The sequence below is a fragment of the Tiliqua scincoides genome, chromosome 1, assembly GCF_035046505.1.
Source record: "Tiliqua scincoides isolate rTilSci1 chromosome 1, rTilSci1.hap2, whole genome shotgun sequence".
NCBI classification, from domain to species: domain Eukaryota; kingdom Metazoa; phylum Chordata; class Lepidosauria; order Squamata; family Scincidae; genus Tiliqua; species Tiliqua scincoides.
The window spans coordinates 150,950,490-150,973,961 of NC_089821.1; the positions used below are offsets into that span (position 1 = coordinate 150,950,490).

A 23,472-nucleotide genomic window follows, 5' to 3' on the forward strand; every position below is an offset into this window, starting at 1 on the left:
CTGAGTCTCTTGTAAGTTATATTTGGGTTGACCCAAGTAATGAATTAATACATTAAATATTACAGCTCATACAAGTGGTCAATTCACGTAAGATGTGCATAAGTAAAATTTTAAAAAAATTGCATAGTATCATGTCTCAAAACGGAGAGCTTAGGAACACATTCAATGCACAAACATTGAGCTTTAATAGTGTGCAAGTTCTGTCCTTATAAGTTTTGTTGTTTACATGAAGTTGACCGCTTATTTGTATACAGTATTTAATAGCTCATGCAATAGGTGGAATATATAAAATTTCCCTTCAGAAGAGCCTCTAGAGAGGTAAAAAGACTACCCAGAGTTAAAAGTCAAGCAGCTGCCAGAATGAAAACAGACAAAAGGCATGTGATTTATAATCACCAAGCAACCCTCATTATTTACTAATGATGTTTTCTTAAGGTTCTGTTTATAGCTGTTGCAAGACAGTTAACCATTAAAAATGCTAAACAGATCAGTTACTCAATAGAGAGCAACAAAGAAAACTTGGGCTGCAATTCTAAACACATTTCCCTGGGATTAAGGGCACAATCCTAACCAGGTCTACTCAGAAGAAGTCCTATTCTGTTCAATGGGGCTTACTCTCAGGAAAGTGTGGTTAGGATTGCAGCCTAAGTCTCATTGAATGTAATAGGCCTTACTTCTGAGTAGCCATACATAGAATTGCACTGTTGCGTCTCCTGATGCCAGCAGGAACTTCTTGAAAAATGTTCCACACAAGGGCTAGAGAACCTTTCCTACCCATTTCTAACTTATACTTCCCAGATCTAGTATCAGCTTAAATCCTAACTACTCAATAAAATAACTGATCTATAAAATTAGGAAGTAGATGACCTAGGTCAGGGGTCGGCAACCTTAAACACTCAAAGAGTCATTTGGACCCATTTTCCGGAGGAAAAAAAACCTCAGGAGCCACAAAACCCTTTTGACGTCTAAAATGAAGATAATACTGCATATGTAGTTTTTTCACCTTTATGCTCTTATAGGTCCCATTTTTATAATGTAGCCCCCTCTTGTAGCTTTTAGTTAGTTTTGTCATACATTCTTGTCCTGTGTTTTCAGATGCCTGGTCCTCTATGGTGTTTTGCCTGATTCCAAGGCCATTCTCTGCCTGGAGAATTAGGCCCACTTTAAGCAAATTAGCTCCCCTTCTTTCCCCCAACAAATGACCCTGGTTCTGCCCTGCACTCATGCTGGACCCCACCTCCAGGGTAGCTCGCCTGTTCAACCTGCAGAGGTCCTCTCTCTTGCCAGCAGCCTCCCACCACTACAGCAGACCCTGGGTCCTCAGCAGGTCTTGGGCACAGCAGCCACACACCAAACTCCAGTGTCTCCAGCAGTCCATTAGTCACAAAGTCAGTCAGAGCATCCAGGGCAGAGTCCAAAGTCAATAAGCCAAGTCATAGTCCAAGATCAGATTCCAAAGTAAGTCAGTCAAATCAATCAGAGTATCCAAGTCAAAGTCAATAAGCCAAGTCAGTCAGTCTTGTCTCCTCTCCTACCTGCACTCCTTCTACAACCCACACCCCTTTCCTCAGGTGCTCCTTATATCCCTGAGGGCCCTATTGCCTTCCAGTGGCTGCAGCTGTGCAGCACACTCTGCTGGATGCCCAGGCCTTACCCTTAAAGGGGCCACTGCTGACACCACATCTAGCTCCTCACCAGACCTTCCAGGATTCCAATACATATGGCGGTTATGACATCTGCTTATCTTACATGGATACTAAAGAACTCCCCCCCCCCACCTTCCAGAGGCACCCTGCTGGAAGGAAAAAAGGACACAGACTCCAGAGGTGGGGAAGAGAAGAAGATGGGGGGGCAGCCACAGGCCAGCTTCTGCCCTGCCTGCCTGCCCTCCCTCACTCAGGTTTCAACCCTCTCCACACTATCCTGGGAGTAAGCCCCATTGGCTTAAAGGTCAAACAGACCTGCACGGGAAGGGGGGGAACCACAGGCCAGCTTCTGCCCTGCCTGCCTGCCTGCCCTCACTCAGGCTGCAACCTTCTCCACACTATCCTGGGAGTAAGCCCCATTGACTACAATGGGACTTCTGAGCAGACAAGTTGGTTGGAGCTCTCAGGTTGCAGTCCTCTCCACACTTTCCTGAGAGGAAGCCTCACTGACTAGTTGTGAGTAGACCTGCATAGGAGGGGGCTGAGGCTGCAGCCCTCCACACCTTCCTGGGAGGAAGCCCCACTGACTACAGCGGGGCTTACTTGTGAGTAGACCTGCACAGGAGGAGGCTGAGGATACAGCCCTCCACACCTTCCTGGGAGTAGCCCAGGGACTACATCAGGGCTTACTCTGGAACAGACCTGCACGGGCTCCCACTCACCCGTCCTTGCGCTTAATGGGGCTTACAACTGAGTAGACACGCATAGGAGCAGGTGTCAAGGCTGCCATCCCAGGCATCCTTTCCTGGGAGTAAGCTTCATCCGCTGTAATGGGGCTTACAACTGAGTAGACATGCATAGGAGCAGGCTCCACGGCTGCAATTCCAGGCACCCTTTCCTGGGAGCAAGCTTCATCCACTGTAATGGGGCTTACTACTGAGTAGACACACAGGATGTCTCCTCAGCTGTGGAGGAAAAGCCTCTCCTTGCACTGAGTGGGGACCTGCTCAGGGAAAGTCCAGCTGCAAGGGCTTGCAATGGCTGAGGAGGAAGGCGGCTCAGGATTGGCTGGTGGTCAGCCAGTGAAGGGCCCTGAACCATTCCAACAGAAAAAGCCAGGAGCCTGCTGGATGCTGATTGGCTGAGCCTGCTGGAGAGTTGGGGAAGGGAAAAACAGGGAGCTTAAGCCTGCAGAGTGGGCAAAATTGAAAAGGGAAACCAATGCGGGGCAGGTGGGGGTGAAGGGAGAGGAGGGCAGTGAGCTCAGGGGGTGGAGGGAAGCAGCCTGCCCTCTCAACACAGGTGCCTCCTGTCACACTCTTTGCCACTTTCACCTGGAGGAGCCGCAGCAGACAGCTGAAAGAGCCGCATGCGGCTCTAGAAACGCAGGTTGCCGACCCCTGACCTAGGTGAAGGTGCTGCATTATGAACAACTTCTGAAATTCTGCTAAGATTCATATTAAAAAATAAAATAAAAAATAAAGAATGAAGGGTCCCTTTGTACAAGCCAAAGCCCTTCCATGAGCCTGAAGCAGCTCTCAGGATCATACCCTGTTCTCAAAGAACTGAGAAGGGATATAGTAATTACTGAACATGCAGAACTGAAAACAGAACTGGTCACATCATCTCAGAAAAATGAGCTGAAAAGGGTGAAGAAAAAATGCTCAGGAGGCTACAGCACAATGAAAAGCTGAAACATTTGGAGCTCTCTAGTTTAGAAAAAAAAGCAACTAATTAAGGGAGGTTATACCTTTATGTAAGGTATGGAGAGAAGTTTTTCCCCTCTCAACACTATAACTAGGGGGCATTCAATGAAAGTAATAAGCAGGAGATGGGCTAGATAAAAGGAGGTATGGCATAATTCACCTGTGAAATTCACTAACGCAAAACGCAGGTAATGGTCACTAACTTGGAAAGACTTTCTAATCTTTCAGAGCTATCACTGGCTACTAGTCATGATGATGATATGCTACCTTTAAGTGCAGAGACCGGATGCCTCTGAATACCAATTGTAGAGGAGCAGAAATGGGAGACAAATATGTCTGCAGGGCCTACTTATGGGCTCCCCCAAAGGTACATGATTTGTTATTGTGAAAAACTGGATGAGATCCTGCAGGATTGTTCTTAAGTGCCCCTGACAGAATCCCACTGCTAATACTTTGTATGAAGGATGCAAACTGTAGCCGATTATTCTTATGAATTTTGATTAGCAAATGGTAAATTCTCCTCAATTTGATTTTGAACTGGGTTCTCAAGATTAGCTATCTCCCCTTCTTCAAGGTCAGAAAATAGCTCTTTATTTCCAATCCCAATTCTGAATTTGGACAATCCTAATTTTGCCATCAGGTATACAACAGGGTCTCAACTCCACCACCACCACCCCTCCACAATGATTACTGCTCCCCCTTCAAGAACTCTTAAATCCTACTAGGTATGTTTGAGGGAAGATTGGTGGTGCTGCATCAATACCATCTCATAGTGAGTATGAGATCATACAGTCTAGCCTGAGGCCTTCATCTCTGACATACAGAACATCCTGAGACAAACTGAAGAAACCCTATTTTCCATATATACTTGCTAAGTTTCAGAAGTGTTTTTACTGACATCTTCCAAGAGACTTACCTTTTGTTCCAGTATGTCATCTGTCTTCATGCTTTCCTTCATTTTAGCCAAAGCCTTTTTGAGTTCTTGAGTTGTAAATGAACTTGGGTCAATATTGACATGGCCCAGCCTTGCAAAAAGAAAACATTCATCACTTAGAAGAACAACCAATGTGTATTAAAAGAATGTACAATAAACATTTGGCCGGCAACAGGCTTACTGGTCCCGTTAGTTTTATTTAGCACAGGCATAAAGAGACTGCCAGTACTACAATTAAGATTCAGTCTTGCATATCTTTTAGAATTGGTGCTTAAAGATTTTGCTTTTTAAATAGATCTTCAATCATAAAAGTCAGACTTAACTATCCACATGCCAACACTCATTACTAAGAGGATTCCAGCTTTATCTCCCTCCAGCTACTGCCTGGGAATATGTAACCCATTCATATCTCCAGGGCAAAAACCAGATGTTCCCAGCCAGCATTATAGAACTCTTAATATTAAAATCAAGGCATGACTATGTTCATATTCAAAGGTGACATGCTTACAAGTTTTGAAAATACAGTATTTCAAAATACAGTATTTTCATATAAACTGGTAAATACAGTGAGAGGAGACCAGCTTAATTTTGGAGTGTGCACTTTGTAAATTTGAGGGCCCCAAGCTGAACATTAGTTTCTCCATATAAAGGCTAGCAGGCACCCCAGTTCTTCTGTAGAAGTTGCTACACTGTGTATCTGGTTTCAGGGCACAACCACACTTTCCCCACAAGGATGAACTCATTTGAAACAAACATGCACCTCACACACCAAGGAAGGATGAAAATAAAAATAGACCTATAAATCTGAAGACTAAGTTTTGAACCATAAGCATGAAAACCAAAAAAAAAACCATGCTCTTGCATGCTATGTAGTACATGATTAAATAAACCTGTGACTTGGTCACATACAGGGCATTATACTGTTCTATACATAACAGTGCTCTCCACTTAGATGAGACAAGCAGCATTGATAACGGAATTGAAAAAGGGAGAGAACAGCAACTAAAATGAGTTTGGAATACATTCCAATGAACAAAAGTTTTAGGAATTCTTAATTTAGGAAAAAAAACAACTACAAGGCAACATGACAGTATGGTCAGACGGAGGAGAAAGAACTTTAGCTCCCTCTGTCACAGCCAATAGGGCATTAGGTTCAGGTTCGACACAAGGAACTCAATATTTCACATCATACATAAATTAAAATAGCTTAACATGCAAGAGTGGGTGAGCGTATACAGTCGTGTCTATCTCAAACAACTTATTTTATTGAATAATGTATACTGAAATATTTTACTTGTTTATTTCACAAATATAAACACAACCTCCCTGAGAAACAGTTCTCAAACTATTCCAAGAATAAAAGATACTCTTTTTTTTCTAGAGAGCTGTTCATGTCTCTACCCCCCCCTCAATCAACACATCTAATCTAGAAGTCATGTCCAAACAATCCCAATACAACTCAGAAATAAAAAGCATATCTTCAAAATCAAAGTCAGGCATAAAAATCAACAACAAAACACCCCCTCTTATTCACTAAATCCTCATCCTAAATATCACAAACACAATAGGCTTCCCTATTGTAATTATATGATTAAAACAAAGATGACACATGATCACCACCATCTGGCTTGTTTAGCACATCAAGACAAGAGTCTCTAAGCTCTTCCATAAATAAATTCCCTTCCTCAGGAGTACGAAATCTTCATAATGTTTCATGCTTTCTGCAAAGAAAACAATCAAATGGAAAACCCCACCTGTAGTCATTATGGTTCTCTTGAAGCACAGAAATGAACTGTGCTGTAAGAAGTTTTCAAGTGTCTGAGAACTGATGGTGTTGCACAGTGGCTAAGAAACTGAGCTGCAAATCAGGAACTCCCTAGTTTGAATCTCACATTCGCTATGAACTCATAGTTATCTTAGGCAAACCACTGTCCCTCAGCTCAGCACCACCACCCCCAGCTGCAACACAGGGATAATTCTACTTACCCTACTTACCCTAAGTCTTGGCGGGGGCGGGGGGAGGCAGGATCGCACTGCTCAGGGGGCTGCAGGGGCTTGGGTGCACTTACCCAAGCCTCCTGCAGCCTCCCGGGAGTGCAGGGAGCCCTGCGCGACCTTCTGCGGGGCTCCCCACAGGTTTGAATGTGAGTGCAATCGCTCCACTTCCACTTTTGAACCTGCAGGGCGCCCCACACTCCTGGGAGGCTGCAGGAGGCTCAGGTAAGTGCACCCAAGCCCCTGCAGCCCCCTGAATGGAGTGATCCTAGGGATCTGCCGCTGCCTCCTCCCTGCCTCCTGGCTGCCCCACCCCTTAAAGGGGCAGAGGCCAGGGCCCACAGGCACCCCAGTTTGAAAAGCCCTGCCCTACAGGATTATTGTAAGAATTACATTATAATACACATGAAGCACTTTGAACACCTGAAAGTGCTATAGAAATGCTATTTCTAAGTATAAAAGACATTGTACTATGTCTCAGTGGTTAAATTCGGCTCTGCCAGCCCTGAGATAAATTGCTGCACATTTCTTTAACACCATTTCCACACCCTTGCTCAAGGTTTATCCCAGGTTCTCAAACTCAACATTTCTGTGCTGACTTCATGAGACATTTCACCTGAAGTTACACAAACAGCTTTAGCACCACTCCTTGATAAAGTAAGCAGTTCTCTCCAAATATAGACTTGTAAAAGTTTTCCCTGTTCGTGAATTATTTCCTGTGGCCCCAGAAAGGCAGCTCAATCAAAATCCAAATAAAAATCTATCCAAAGACAAAATATTCAGCACCTTGCAAAGGAAAGTCCAACTATCCAACAACTCTCCTCAAAGAAGTTTATGGGGGAGAGAACCGCTTTCAATTTTGAAAAAAGAAAAGAAAATACTTTTAAGCTACAGTACCTTTTAGTTTTTGGAGAGTCTTTCAGGTCACTTTTTTCATTGCTGTCATCTGGAAGCTTGGCTAATCTTTCTCCTGTCTGAAGGTTTAATTGCACATGTAACCCTGCAGGAATAGCCTGACCTGCAAATAAAGGTTACAAAGTTTAAGGACGCATTTACGCTTCTCAGTTTCTCTGCTCAATCTCTTGTCTTCACAAGGGAAGTGAAGCACGACAGAAAGTAGAACAGGGGGCAATGCTGGGCTCAGTCATGGAGGAAGCAAGGCTGGGCATGTTGGTTCCACTGTCGTTACAGACCAGCAGAGCATATGGACCACTCAGAGATGAACCTGCACCAGACAATTTAAACTGAGTTGCACACCTAGGCTGCCCTCTTATTTGGCCAACATAATGTGGTTTGTTGTGTGCAATATTAAAAAAAAATGGTGTCATGCATAAAGTTGTACTATAAAAAGTAGTAATTAGAGATAGTTAAACATGGATGCCTAACTTTAAACCAATTCATACAACTAAATACAGGGCCAGCTAGAGCCTAGCTTTAAGTGTGATTTTTTTTTTGTTGAAGAAAATAGGTCCTTAACTGACGTGCAGTTGTCCTGTGGCAAAATGCATCCAAGAGTGACACCTGTGAAAGACATCCCACATGGGATTTGTGACCATATGTTCACTGCAAAGCAGGCATTTCTTTGTAGAAGAAGCTACACTAGGTCTTCCTTCTGCACTGTCATCATCCTTTAACAGACATAGGAGGTCTGTGCACTTCCAGCAGCACTTGCTCAACCAAAGGGGTGGGACGTGGGAGTCTTCCCCTGAGAGCTTGCCCTGCTGAGGGGAGAAAACATTCTGGTTTAGGCAGATCAGGTGATTGTGCAACAAAAATATTATACAAAAAAAATCTGTCCTGTACAAAAATTTGGGCTTCCCTTCCTGCTAACAAATGTAGGGGGGTCACCTATGAATTGATTGGCCGTGGCCACTAACTGATTGTGGTCATCAAGGGCAACCAACCCCAGTCAGAGACAGAGAGGGAAGCCACCTGGTTTAGTGCAATGCAACCAATCTGTACAATTCATTGTCTCCAAATGACGTGGCCAAATGCACCCCTGTGTTTTTACCACACACTTCTGGTTATGTCATTGCTGCACATTTTACATTGGTAGTAGTAAACTCATATACAGGAAGTTCTTGGGTCATCAATGGCAACCCCACCAAATTCAAATCGGCCCCATTTTGCCAAACGCCACAGGGCTCATTAAGGATTCAGACACAAATCACTAGAAGTCCAATAGTTTCTCCATGACAGGACACTCCAATCGCACATAGCACTAGCATTAATCTTTCAGAACTAAATGCCAACTTATATATGATTATACCACCCTTGATTTAATTGCACCAAGTATTTCAACAAATCTGGTAGTTAGCTACATGAAAACACACCCTATTGTTTATACACAACATTCTTATTTCAGTATACAGCACATTCTATAATTATAAAGCTCCATAAGACAAAATTCTCTCTTTTTTAATTAATGAAGCTACACTCTAATCTGAGACATGTTTAGTTTACTTGCAGGTTGAGTCTTGTTATTGGTGAGGGTTCCGTTCCCAGAACTCAGGTGGATGGCAAAAAAATCGCATTAAAGCAAATCCATTTAAAAAACAATCTCCCTTTGCTAGGCAATTGAAAAACAGCCTTGCTGACCTTTGTGATGTAAGACAGAGTCATTAGGCAGATAATCCATCAATCAGTCTCTCTTCTGGCACTTAGAAAGACTGCACCCCAAGCCAGCAACCCTTCCCTTCACCCAGAGCAGCCAGTCCTGGGAAAGAATGCAAAGTGATTATCATTTTTCCACATGCTCAGGGGGAAGGGAGGGGTCACTTGCCTTGGAGTGAAGCTGTTCTAAGTGCCTAGAGAGAGAATTGTCAGCCAGCTGCCCTCTCTTGCATTAATGAGGCTATTGTTAAATGACTTTTTTCCTTTAACTTAAAGGGCCCTTCTCACTGCATTGAGATAAAACCATGGGTAAAATATCCATGGATAATTAGATTATACCTGTATTATGTACAGTAGTCAAGAGGGAGTCATTTACGGAGAAATGGCAATGTCTCTGTTATTAATTATTCCACTTTGATGTTAAATGAATAAGAGGGAGAAAATCTTCACTCATGGAGGCCTCTAGGTGGCATTTTTATAAAGTGCTTTAAGGAAAAAGACAGAATGTAAAGATGGCAACATTTTCTGTGGAATGTAGTTATACATATGCTTCCCTTTTAGAGGAATTACAGTACTACTGTATTTATTTATTGGGCAGCGAAATCCTAACTTGCGCTGGAACAGGAAGGCCGGCAGGCCTGCCCCATATCCAGCATGAATTTGAGGCTGAAAGTGGATCAGGCCAGGGCAAGGAGAGCTGCTTCCCCTTTAGGAAGAGCCACTGCAGCCCCAATAGGGCCACTCAGATCTGCAAGACCTAAAGAGGTGACACAGATTTGAGCACCAGTTCCAGCTGCAGACTGCCTGGGAACAAGGATAGGATCCGGCGTAAGTGCCAGTTCTGGCCCCACCACCCGCTCTCCCACCTACAGACCCACTCACTGCCCGCCCCTGCCCCCAAATACCTCCCTTCCACTCTCCCCACACACACCCCCAAACCCCACGCCAGCCTGGAAAGGCCAGTGCGAACTTACTGGGCCCAGGGCCTGCATCAGAGTGGAAAGGCCGGCGTTAGATTGCATTCTAAATGTCTAATACCCCATATTTTTCGCTGAATAAATGGAGTGCTCAAGAAGAGCCCCACAAAAAATGTCAATTGAAATGGAAATACCCTGAGCCAGTGTTTCTCAAACTGTGGGTCGGGACCCACTAGGTGAGTCGCGAGCCAATTTCAGGTGGATTCCATTCATTTCAATATTTTATTTTTAATATATTAGACTAGATTCTACTATGGAATGTGACTGCATTTGGGGAAATGTGACACATTCGTATTTTTAACAGGCTACTATGTATAATGTATATGTATTTTTAACAGGCTACTATGCATGGATGATGGCCGGATCCCAAAGGATCTCCTCTATGGAGAACTCGTGCAACGAAAGCGCCCTACAGGTAGACCACTGCTGCGATACAAGGACATCTGCAAGAGGGATCTGAAGGCCTTAGGAGTGGACCTCAACAAGTGGGAAACCCTGGCCTCTGAGCGGCTCGCTTGGAGGCGGGCTGTGCAGCATGGCCTTTCCCAGTTTGAAGAGACACTTGGCCAACAGTCTGAGGCAAAGAAGGAAGGCCCATAGCCAGGGAGACAGACCAGGGACAGACTGCACTTGCTCCCAGTGTGGAAGGGATTGTCACTCCCGAATTGGCCTTTTCAGCCACACTAGATGCTGTTCCAGAACCACCATTCAGAGCGCAATACCATAGTCTTTCAGGACTGAAGGTTGCTAACGGTGTACTATGTATAAGCTTTTAACAATGATAGTAAATGGGATTTACTCCTGGGTAAATGTGGGTAGGATTGCAGCCTAAGATTGTTCAAAATTTTCCTACTTGATGATGTCACTTCCGCTCATGACATCACTTCCGGTGGGTCCTGACAAATTCTCATAAAAAGTGGGTCCTGGTACTAAAAGTTTGAGAAACACTGCCCTGAGCCCTTATAATAGAATGGGAAATCCAAATAAAATTATCAAAAATATTATGTATTTTTTATGAATAGGCAAATCTGAAAGATCTGTATGGGGAGAATTATCCAACAACAAAAATGAGAATTAATTTTAAAAGTGCATTTATTCAATGCTACACAAATGTTAATCAAAGCACAATTTTAAGCTGAAACTTCCCACTGTTCACCAATGCAAATTTGACTGATGTAAGAATTACTCAGATCATATATGTGAAGAATTGTGACTCTCTACATAAAGAGGAAATAATCTTCATGTAGACTAAAGACCAGTGCCAGGTTAATTTGCAAATGTAGAACCACTGTATTAAGCCACTTCTCCTGAGAAAGAGCTGCACAAGCTTTTCTCATGCACTTCTAGAGAGGAGATAGCGTAGATGGGTGTTAAGCTGCCAAAATACCACTGCTACAAGGTACATTGATAGAAATCTCTGGAGTCCATTATCTTCATTTGGCGACTGATCATGATTATAGTATTGACAAAAAAAGCACAATGGAAATTGATTGTATAGTATTTGGGCTCGGTGCTCTAAAACATTGTTTAATTGGCCAGTTGAGAGTGGACTACATTTGGATATTTTTACATGTTTTGAAGTTATTGTTTGGGAAGAAGCTGTGGCTCAGTGGTACAGTACTTGCTTCATTTGCAGAAGGCCCCAGGATCAATCACTGGCATCTCTGTGTAGAACTGGACAAGAACTCCATCTGAAAACCTGGAGAGCCACTGCAGGCAACACACAGGATCATATTTATTTATATTTATACAGGTATTTATATACCGCCTTTCTTTGGTCTTTAATCCAAGGTGGTTTACATAGGCAGGCTATTCTAAACCCCCGTAGGAATTTTTACAATTGAATAGTTCTAGTCTTTCATAGAACTCCTTGTTCCAGCTGGATTCCTTCCCGGTCTGGCCTCTCTCTGGTCCTTCACCTCCCACACTCCACTTGAGGGCAACTCCTCTCTGCCACTGAGGGTCAGCTCATCAGTATATCACGTCAGTTCTCAGGTACTTCTGGCTGTTTTGAACTGGCAGCCTCAGATCTTCAGGCATACAAGGCGGCAGCTCTACCAACTGAGCCAGACCTCCTGCCCATATGAATCATATGAATAATCATATTCATTCATATGAATTATGAATAATCCTACAGTGGACTGCAACTGTACTTTTTCGTACTTTCTTCAAGTAACACATTATGTGCAGGTAATTAGCAGTGTAATTTACCTGGCTGGACTACTTGCCACTGATTTGTTGGGTAAAACACTTCTAAGTCTTCAGAATCAAGATGTGACTCCTCCACCAATGACTCTTTTTCATCCTGTTCCTTTCCATCGTTGTCTTCTTTTTCGGTGAGAGCCAACTCCTTTGGAAATACAAGATACCATATTACTTCAATTTTTTCCCCAGTAACAAAATAACCCACATATTACAAACTTTGAAACTCATCAGGAGGTCTTGTAAAATATCCATAGTCCAGCAAATTGTTAAATATTTGCATTGAAAACAGATCATTTCCCAGTATACGAGTATATATAGGAAATCATATATATGAAGAACAAAGACTGGTAGCTCAACTACTGCAAAGCAGTAGCTTCACAGAGTGTAGAGGAGCCAAGAAAACTTTAAGCATGGTATAGGGCAGCCCTTCATTCCTCCCGCCCATCCCTCTTGGCCCCAATGCACTCTTAGTGACAATCAAGACCTTACTGCAGCCTGCATCCTTCTTGATCTAGCCATCACCCTCCCCAGCACCACTTACGTTCCATTATTTTAAAAAGAAGTATAAAAAGGAGGCAGAGAGAAACCTATCCAGGCCTAAAAGTGGGACACCTCTATTCCTGTGAACATTCAGAGAGTCCAGAAACCATGGCAGCTAGAGTTAACATAATATCCACAAGCAATTCATTTAGGAAAGTGTCTCCCAAACTTTTTTGACCACAATCCTAAATACAGCTTTTCTCTCAGTCTGGCAACCCATGGAGTTGGTATATGTTGTTAATAAACAAACAACAATGAAAACACTCTGGAGCACTCGGTAATGCCATCATTGCTGAGCTTCAGAGCGCCAAGAAGGAAGGTGCATGGCGTTTTGATTACAACTCTGTGGCTATGCAACTTACAGGCAATGCTGTTTCCCATGATCCTCAGGTACATCCACTCAACCCTTGTTTGGGTTGTGACCCCTGGTTTGGGAAGCAATGATTTAGGTGTTTATAGCCCACCTTTTATCTTCTAGGGCGGCTTACAGGAATCAAGTAAAATACAAAACTAAACCAGCTATAAAATAAATAACCGAAACAAAAACAATTTTTCACAGAGCCACCAACGATAGACTAGAACAAGAAAATAGACACAACACTCAGGACATAGAACCCATACAAGCAAGGGGATGGGAACATAATTGCCAAGGTAAACGTATGATGAAACAAAAAAAGGGTTAAGTCATTAGGGAGGGAGCTGGGTGGGCTTCACATGATATGGAATTCCACATGCATCCCCACCAATTCAATATGTGAAGGCAGAGCAACACAGAGCAGGGCCTATGACGTTGACAAGAGTGGGTAGGCAGGTTCATAGGGAAGATGCAGAATTTGAGGATGTTGCAGAAGATGTTGATGATGAGTTCCTAGAATCTCATTTACTGCCATTAATAAATGAGGAATTGGCCAAGTTAGATCAGCAAGCATTAGAGGAACTGAAGGATGACAATACAGTTGCAGAAATAAAGGGTCTAACACAGTGGTGTCAAACACAAGGCCTGTGGGCTGAATGTGGCAGCCAGAAGTCATTTCTCTGGCCCCCATTATAATTGGGCGCTCTCATATCTTGAAAATATGAACTAGATTTGCCCATTACTCTTCTGCAATTTGCAGCTGAGAGTTTCTATGTGAGAACAAAGTATTTATTTCTGGCCATCATCTGCTTAATGACATCCTTTCCAGCCCGCAGTAGGAACCATGAATGCTAATGTCGGCCCTCTGTATGAAATGAGTTTGACACCACTGGTCTAACACTTGAAGAAAATTGTGCCAAAGTCAATTAGGCTGTTGATTATTTGAAGGGTAATGACCTTCTCTATGATAAAGCTTGAAAAGGAAATGAAAAATATGTTTGCCTGTTACCACAAAATTATCAGAAAATACTTAAATTACAAATTACTCTGGAATTGTTTTTCAATCCATTCAAATAAATCAGGGAATCAGAACCTCAGACATGATCACTGCTGCAGAGAAAGGTGCCAATGTGATGGGATCTGAATCTGTAAAGGGACATGATGAACCCCACTCCTGTTACTCTCTTCCCCTCCATTCAAACCTCTGTTTCATGAGTAAATGATTTAAATACGTCCTATGTATCATGCATAGCCTACCAAAATATATTTCTTAGGTTGTAGAATAAAATTGATTTATATGGATAACAATAATCCAGACGTTTATTTTTTAAAAGTGTTTAAAATAAACTTTTGGGAGGGATTGTTTCATATATTCTAGTCACAATCAGATCCTATCAATTATTTCTTATGGGGGTGGGGAAGTCCCCACTAACCGCAGATAGCTACCCAATTTTTTGTTCCCCTTCCTTGGATAATGAGAACCCCCTGTAAAATCATAGACAGGCAATGAAGAATACTTGTATTGCAGTCCAATGACAAATCACTTTATCTTTTCAAACCACATAATTCTTTTGTCCCATCTTCACATTCTGCCATATATACCTTTTACGATATTAACAGACATAAATAGATCTCTCATTTTGGTAAACACATTTGAAACCCTACAGTCAGGAAAAAGGCTTGTAATAAGTTGAGAGAAGGTAAGCAGGGATGGTGGGCCCTGCTCTCAAATTTTCTCTTCTCAAAACAGCTACTCAAGCTGGAAAAGGCAATTGGATTACCAGTACACAGATTTGCATTGAAATGTTCCCTATATTGCCTCCAATGTTATGTTATTAAGGATACTTACCATAGCTCTTTCATTTAAACATGAAGAGAAACTTGTTGCAAGAAGCAGCAGGACCATCAAGTTGAGTTTAGCAGCAATGAGCAGAAAACAGATGTTCCGAAACATTGCAACCTGAAATAAGGCATTTGGTTAATGAAGATTCCTCACCATTTGAAACATGCCAATATTACTTCCTCTGCATTTTACTGTTTTACTTGCTAGCAATACTCTGCAAAATGTAAACAATGCTGTTCAGCAACAAATATTATTCCTTTAAAGTTTACACATTTAGGATGAATTCCTAAAGGCATTTATGCACTGCTAAATCACATAAAAATCCATTTAAAACATACCTTTAGGATTACAGAATGCAATTCAGATATGTACAGTTCACACTGTATGTCCAGCACACCTTTTGAACTACTGGATGAATTATATATAAAGAGAGACAGCCCAATTCTATCCGTACTTTCATAGGAGTAAGCCCCATTCACTCTAATGGGACTTACATCTGAGTAGACATGCATAGGATTGGGCTGTTAGACATTAAAAGCCTCAACATAATAATGTAAGCATAAATTAAAACAGTCTTAAGTACAAACTTGATTTAAAAGTTAATGAGAGAATATAATGAGAAGTGTTTTCAGTTCCTGAATTTTCTTTCAAACAAACAAGGAAATTCCAAGATCAAACAATCATTTGGTTTCAGAACAATTAAGCTTAGAAATACACTCATGCATCTCCAAAGCAAGGATGATGTAGTTGTTCTGATATTGAACATAGACTTGGAAGATCCAGATGCAAATCACCAGGTTTAAAACCCCACTCAGCCACAAAGTTTCCTAAGTGACCTTGTGTGTTGGCATCCTTCAGTCTCGGAAGACTATGGTATCGCGCACTGAATAGTGGTTCTGGAACAGAGTGTCCTCTCCAGTGCGCAAAGCCTGGGTAAAGTAGATATGGAGGATAGACTGTTACCCATGCAGAAAATCCCCCCTCTCCACATCACTGAAATGGTCCAATGGAAAGGCAGAGGCCAATACGGTTGCAGGAGTTGCCAGAATGTGACTGTGTTCAGCCATGAACTGCCTCAGGGACTCCGGCTCCAGATTTTGCCTCAAGGTTGACTCCTGAAGCCTTTTCCATAACTGGATGTAGCCACAAGGCAGTGGAGGTTTGGGATCAGAGCTTTCCTTCTCTAAGATGAGCTGCCTTCTCAGGCTAACGAGTCCCATCTACCCGGTGGCTGTTTAGTCGCCTCTTACGACACGTACAGCCAAACTGAGGGCCTATTCTTATCCCCAGCCCCCAGGGGTAAGTGACCTTAGGCAAGTCACTATCTCCCACCCTAACCCAGCAGTTCCCAAACCTTTCCTGGGAATAGGACACTGTAAGTTGTTGGAGGGGGGGAGAAAGGGCAACTGCAGTAATGGAACCTCCACAGTTGCACCACTGGGGAAAAGGCCTTTTTTTAACTTATGGGGGCAGCACTCTGGAGGGTGTGGGGGGCCCACAGCCTCAAAATGGGCTCGCTCTCAGTGAGAGCGATTGCAACTCACTTCCAGAAGCGCCTCCAGTAAGTAAAAACAAAGCCCTTTTTCATGGCAGCAGTATATCGCTGCAGTTGCCCAGTCCCTTAAAAGGGGGCAGCAACCAGGCTCCCCTGGCTGGGGTGTCCCAGTGTCCCAGTTTGGGAACAGCTGGCCTAACCAAACTCTCAAAGTTTTTGCAAGGACAAAAGTCGGGAAGGAACCATGTACAACACCCTGAGTTCTTGGAGGAAGGGCAGAATAAAAATGTGAAAAATAAATTAAACACAAATTCTACATTAAGGTTCCCCTCTTGACTTCTGCACCATGTAAGCAGTAAACCTGTTCTACCATCTCACATATTGCATCAAGGAAGAGTGTGAGTGCATGGAGGTTTTCATCCACAACCCCCTCTCTCTCTCCAATTTGGCAGCATTTTCACCAAAACTCATCCAGCACATTCCCTCACAACCAAACAAATCACAATCAAGGTCAACACCAGTGCTGGAACTAAGTTGCCTTCAGCCCTGGGATAAAGCCCTAAAGTAAGCTTCTCAATGGGCCACTGGTTGTGACCATTAACACCAGTACTGAAGACCCAGGTTGGCTGTAATGGAAGATGGGGGAGGAGCTTAGTGCCTAACAACCAATGTTCTGCTCCCACTGTGCCAGGTAGACTGGGATTAAATGGAATGGCAGTTGCTGCCATCACCCAAAGTTGGAGACACAGGGCCCAATCCTATCCAATTTTCCATTGCCAGTGTAGCCATGCCAATGGAGTGTACACTGCATCCTATGGTGGGGAGGCAGTCAAAGAGGCCTCCTCAAGGTATGGGAACATTTGTTCCCTTAACTTGGGGTTGCTTTATGGCCACACCAGTGCTGGAAAGTTGGATAGGATTGGGCCCACAAGGAGGTCACCTGAAGAAAACCTCCCTCCTAGATTAAATAAAGGGATTTTATTAAAAAGGGGTTGAAAATATGCCAAACAATGGAAGGGGAATAAAAGGAAAAGTACATACAAGGATGAGGTAGCTAACAACAGGGTGGGTTAGGGCTAAAGGGCATGGAGATTAAAAGGCAAATGATAACTAAAATGAAACATTTAACATTTCTCCCTGTGTACTCCCCCCCCCCCAGTACTCCTGCTAGAGTCAGAAATGTTACTGCCATTTTGTGTTGCTTTATTTGGTGCCCTCACTGATGCCAACACCAGAGGCCTCTTGGGGCACTCCCTTCCAGCTCTGTCCCCTCTGTAGCCCCCCCCCCCAGGCCCACCTGACGTTACATCTTGCAGATGGTCTTTCAGAAGTATTGTTTTTATGTCTTCATTGTTTTTTATTCTATTATAGAGTGCCTTATACTTAATAAGAGTATTAATCAACCAATTTCAAACATTTGCGATACATTACAACCCTACAAATTGTATTATAAACCAAAGGAAGACAAGACTATGGACAAGAATATCCATGGACTTCCATGGACAAGAATATATAGATTGGTGTCTGTGGTGTTAAGACTCTCAGCAGATGCAGGCAGGGAACCCAAAGCCCAATCCTATCCATCTTTTCAGCCCTTGTGAACTGTGCCAATGGGGCGTGCGCTGCATCCTATGGTGGGAGAGTAGTTACAGAGGCCTGCACAAGGTAAGGGAACATTTGTTCCCTTGCCCTGGGACTTTAAGAACATAAGAACATAAGAACAGCCCCACTGGATCAGGCCATAGGCCCATCTAGTCCAGCTTCCTGTATCTCACAGCGGCCCACCAAATGCCCCAGGGAGCACACCAGATAACAAGAGACCTCATCCTGGTGCTCTCCCCTACATCTGGCATTCTGACTTAACCCATTCCTAAAATCAGGAGGTTGCGCATACACATCATGGCTTGTACCCCATAATGGATTTTTCCTCCAGAAACTCGTCCAATCCCCTTTTAAAGGCGTCTAGGCTAGACGCCAGCACCACATCCTGTGGCAAGGAGTTCCACAGACCGACCACCGCTGAGTAAAGAAATATTTTCTTTTGTCTGTCCTAACCCGCCCAACACTCAATTTTAGTGGATGTCCCCTGGTTCTGGTATTATGTGAGAACTTTACTGAAGCTAAACCAGCACTGGAAAGTTGGCTAGGATTGGGCCCTAAGAGAGTGCAAAGTAAGAGAACATAAGCAGCTACCAGCACAGTGCAAGCAAGATCCACATGATAAACGCACAGCAGTGCTTTGTAGAAGTGATGGTGGCAGATTTGCGCATTCAGACACAACTCTCTCCCAATCTCAGCAGAAAGAGAAGGGGTGGTTCTGATCTTGACAGCAAACAGGGCATGTGGGTCAGGATGAAGGGACCCACTTTCTGCTTCTGCACCCACTGTGCATGGTTTTTTTATACACACTTTTCTCCCAGCCAGCCTCCCTTTGGGTTTTGGAGGTCAGCGAAGAAGAAACGTGCTTAGGGAGGGGGAAAGAGAGAGAGGCTAAGGGGAAGTATCTGCAATTCTCACCCACCCAGGATGACCAGACATCCTCTGTGTGCAGGATGCCCTCTTTTTTTAGACTCAAGTCCTGGCAAAGAACTTATCCTCCTTTTCCCAGTGAGCAGGCCCAAGCAGGCACTACATAGCCATCTTGTAATTAATAAATATGCAACAAAATATACATAATATAGTTTTAGATTTAAATTAACCACATTACTTATTATTAAACACCACATGAAATCCATATGCGAGTGATTTTAGCTTTTGTTTTTTTGCCATGTCCTACGTTTTTCTTGGATGTCTTACATTTTGGGGCACCTTTGCAGTTAGGTTATTTATTTTACTTATTTATTTGAGAGATTGGCATCCCACCTTTCCCATGCTGAAGCAAATGCCCAAGGCAACTTACAAAGCCCCATAGCAGAGCATGGCTGCAATCCTATCCACGTTTACCAGAGAGTAAGCCCCACTGACTATAATGGGGCTTACTTCTGAGTAGACAGGCATAGGATTGAGCTCTGAGGCATGTGGTCACCCTGCACCCCCCCAATCTATATCAGGCCCACTTTCTGCAACTCAGCTGAGGAGTCTCACTGAGTGAGGAAGAGCGCAAGTCCACTCAGAAGTAAGTCCCATTAGAGTCTATGGGGCTTACTCCCAGGAAACTGTGGGTAGGATTGCAGCCTTGGGGGGAGGTGGTTGCCTCCTCCTGGCCACAGCGCTGAGACAAGAAGCGATCAAGGTCCGTAGGGCAAGATTCTGGGAAAGTCCTGAGAGAGTTTCCTTCTCCAAGGGGCTGCTGGCTTTCCCCTGCGCGGCACAGAGCAAGCCCTACCTTGTTCTTCGAGCAACGACTGCCGCTGAGCTGGCCCGGGACGGCTCGGCCAATCAAGAACAGCCACGTCGCCTTCTGTTCCTGCTGTCGCCTCGTAGAGATGCGCACCACTTGCATGCACAAAGGTGTCTTCCGGGTTCCACTGGACCAGTTTTTAGAATCTCCCCGGGGCAGAAGTGAAAGTCCCCCAGAGCTCCAGGTGTCTGGAAGCTGTGTTGTTTGTTTTACCCAGAAGTAAGCCCATTGTCTTCAGTAAGGCTGCAATCCTATCTGATTCACCGCAAACAAACACCTTTATCCAGAGAAAACAAGGGAGAAAGCACAATCTAAGGCTTGTCTACTCAGAAGTAGCAGTCCAATCCTATGCACTACTCAGAAGTCCCATTATATGCACTACTCAGAAGTCCCATTATAGTCAATGGGGCTTACTCCCAGGCAAATGTAGCTAGGATAGCAGCCTTAGACCAGTCCTATGCCTGTCTGCTCAGAAGTAAGTCCCATTGTAGTCAATGGAGCTTCCAGGAAAGTGTGGACAGGCTGCAATCCTAAATGCACTTTCCTGGTAGTAATCCCCATTGAACACAAATGGGACTTACCTCTGAGTAGACATCCCTAGGAGAGTGCTCTTAGCCACATTGCATTCAGCGGAGCGTACTCTCAGGAAAGTGTGCATATGATTGCAGCCAAACAGCCCAATGCTGTGCACGCGTTCCTGGGAGCAAGCCCCACTGACATTAATGGGACATACTTTCTGAGTAGACATGCAAAGGATTGGGCTGAAAGTCATTTACAGCGCAATCCTATGCATGCGTGCACCATGCTCAGTAGCAAGCCCCATTAAATCTCATGGGACGTCCTGCCAGGAAAGTGCGATTAGGATTGCAGTGTAACTGTGGTTGGATAGGGGGCATTATGCCCCCCCATGCCCAAATCCACAAAAGAGAGGCGTTGCTGCTATGCTGAGTAGGACTGCAATCCTAAGGAACATTTTCTTGGGAGTAAACCCTATTGAATGCAATGGGACTTACTTCTGAGTAGACATACACAGGCTTATGCCTTTATTCCACATGTTGGGAAAACCAAATCACATTTCTTTCCTCACAAAGGTAGAATTGCCCCCTCGTAGAGACGCTAACATTCTGTATTTCTCCATGGTTTTCTTTGGGTAGCTCTCACTTGCTGCGCAGGGAGGAAAAACCCAAACTAACCCAGGGTCCAGCTAAAGGCATGTGAAGGCTCCGTGGGCGCACCTTGACTCTAGTCATTTCCTATCTCTGTGTTTTCCAGAGGCGTGAGCTCCGCCCGCTCCCTTGTAGCCGAACCCTCAACGTGGCTTGTTGCAGCGACAGCATTGCCCTGCCTGCTGTTACGCCTCTTGGTGTTATGGTGCTTCCGCGGGGGGGGGAAGGATAGGAAAAGGCAGTTGGCGTAGGGCACAATCCTAAACAGGTCTACTCAGAAGTAAGACCTATTGTGTTCAATGGAACTTACTCCCAGGAAAGTGAGGTTTAGGATTGCAGCCTGACAGCCCAATTCTATCCACACTTTCCTGGGAGTAAGCCCCATTGACTCTAATCGGACTTACTTCTGAGTAGATATGCATAGGATTGGGCTCTTAGTTAGGCAGCAGTGGTCCTACACACTTTCCAAAGAGGAAGGCTGCAATCCTTTCCACACTTACCTGGGAGTAAGACACCAGTGACTGTAATGGGACTTAATTCTGAGTAGGCATATGCAAAGGTTTGCACTGTAAGCATATTTACCTGAATGTACAGTAAATTTCACTGAAGTCAACAGGATTTAGGGCCCAATCCTATCCAATTTTCCATGGTTGGAGCAGTGGTGTGCAGTAGCAGTCACTGAGGCCCCCTCAAGGTATGGGAATGTGAGGTCCCTTTCCTCAGGTCTACATTGCAGCTGCAACTGTGCTGGAAATTTGGATAGGATTGCCCTTTAATATCCAGTTAACATGGTTAGAGATATAGCACTTATTGCCTAAGCCTATGCATTACTAACAGCCCAATCCTATCCACACTTCCCTGGGAGCAAGCCCCATTGACTATAATGGGAGTAACTTCTGAGTAACTTAATGCATAGGATTGGGCTCTAAGTAAGATCTACTGAATTAAATGGGGCATATCCCATTTCAGTGCACTGCACATAGAATTGCTGTGTCAAGCAGCAGAATGTGTGGCAACAGCCTCCTATGAAACCAATCCAGTGATAGTGAGGGCACTGAAGGATTTTTCCTCTTTCCTTATTTTCCAAAAACTCACCATGGCATTTATGGCATTTGAACTTTGGACTTCAGAGATCCAGCAGGGCCTTAATTTGCACCAAAGTCAGTGAGGAGATCCAGGAGCCAAAGGAAGATACCCAGAAATTTCCCGGGGTCTTATGCTTTCCTTTTCTCAGACTCATTGCCCACATGGGATACTAGAAGCATCTACAGCTACTACAGCAAGCCTTATGCCCCAGGCTGAGGAATGCATACATGACACTCCCAAACAGTGTCAAATGTGGGAGGAAACTGGCCTGCTACAGTAGCTCTTCCTCTTGTGGATGCACTAACCATGTATAGGAGCTCAGGGACACACCTGCAGGACTACAGCTGCTGCAGAAGTATGTTTTGGTGCAGATAGGATACTTTCCATTATCATGTGAACCTAGTACAATGATGCTAATTTTCTGCAATGTTTTTCTACGTTTAAAAGATTTTAGAGAGACTTAGGAGTGTGTTTAGTTTTCCATATTACTGTATCTAGCTGCTGATGCTGCGTGGGTGGATAGACCCAGCTCCAAAGACTTTTCCAGCTCTCTCCACCCACCTCCCACCCCCTTTGCAAATGAGCTCAAAAGAAACTGACTTCCAGAGGCTCTGGATCCAAGAATCCCCATTCAGGGACTTCAGTGCAGACCAAAAACATGCTTAGGGTAGTGCTTCTCAACCAGTGGTATGGGTACCACCAGTCATACTTGAGGTGGTGTCTGGTGGTACTTGTGGGACCCCACCCCTACCCATCATCTGCTGCCTGGCAGTGAGACAACTAACATAACACAACAAACATTGGTAGGAAGTCTGGCTTGGTGGGCAGAGCTCCAAAGCATGCTTTTCATGCACTCTAAAAAGCCCTCCTGTTCACCCTGAGCCTCTTACTGGTGTTTGTCACTTCATATCTGGCCTCCCAACCCAGAAGTAACTGTCAATGATGTTGTTGCCCAGTTACTTCCAGTGGTACTTTGAATAGGTGAACCATGTGAAGTAGTATGGCAGAAGACAAATGTAGAGAAACATTGGCTTAGGGCTGTAGGCTGCAATCCTATGCCTACTTTCCTGGGAGTAATCCCCATTGAACACAATGGGATTTACTTCTTAGTAGACATGCCTAAATTGAGCTGAATCCTGGGCTGAATGCACTTTGCTCAGGGTTAACAGCCACTGGATTTGGGGCACAAACCAATGCATGTCTACTCAGAAGTAAGCCCCATTGTGTTCAATGGGGTTTACTCCAAGGAAAGTGGCTAGGACTGCAGCCTTGGAGCTCAATCCTATGTGTCTCTACTCAGAAGCAAGCCCCACTGTAGTCAATGGGGCTCCCTCCCAGGAAAGTGCGGAGAGGATGGCAGCCTCAGAGCCCCAGCCTATGCCTGTCTCCTCAGAAGTCAGTCCCATTACAGTCAATGGGGCTTACTCCCAAGTAAGTGCGGCTAGACCAGCAGCCTTAACGGGACGCGCAGAAGCCTGCTCTGCAGGAAGCGCCCACAGCCTTTGTCTCCTGGGAGCTGAGGAGGGGCGGCACCGCCCAACGGCTCTCGCGAGAGGAGCGCATGCGCAGGA

General features: G+C 44.3%; 1 protein-coding gene across 2 annotated transcripts in view; it reads right to left on the reverse strand.

Moving 5' to 3' along the window:
- SIL1 (SIL1 nucleotide exchange factor) overlaps positions 1-19,670 on the reverse strand; it is a 57,367-nt gene extending 37,697 nt beyond the window's left edge. The window contains exons 1-5 of one of the 2 annotated variants that reach the window (XM_066611209.1): positions 19,635-19,670; positions 14,821-14,931; positions 12,083-12,221; positions 7,179-7,299; positions 4,269-4,377 (exon numbers count right to left, since the gene is read on the reverse strand). In XM_066611209.1, the coding sequence (XP_066467306.1) occupies positions 4,269-4,377; positions 7,179-7,299; positions 12,083-12,221; positions 14,821-14,925 (474 nt within the window). In that variant the 5' untranslated portion in view covers positions 14,926-14,931; positions 19,635-19,670. Of the gene's footprint in view, positions 1-4,268; positions 4,378-7,178; positions 7,300-12,082; positions 12,222-14,820; positions 14,932-19,454; positions 19,471-19,634 lie in introns of those variants that run through there. The other variant, XM_066611218.1, reaches the window with a different exon arrangement.
- Between the last annotated feature and the right edge of the window lie 3,802 nt (positions 19,671-23,472).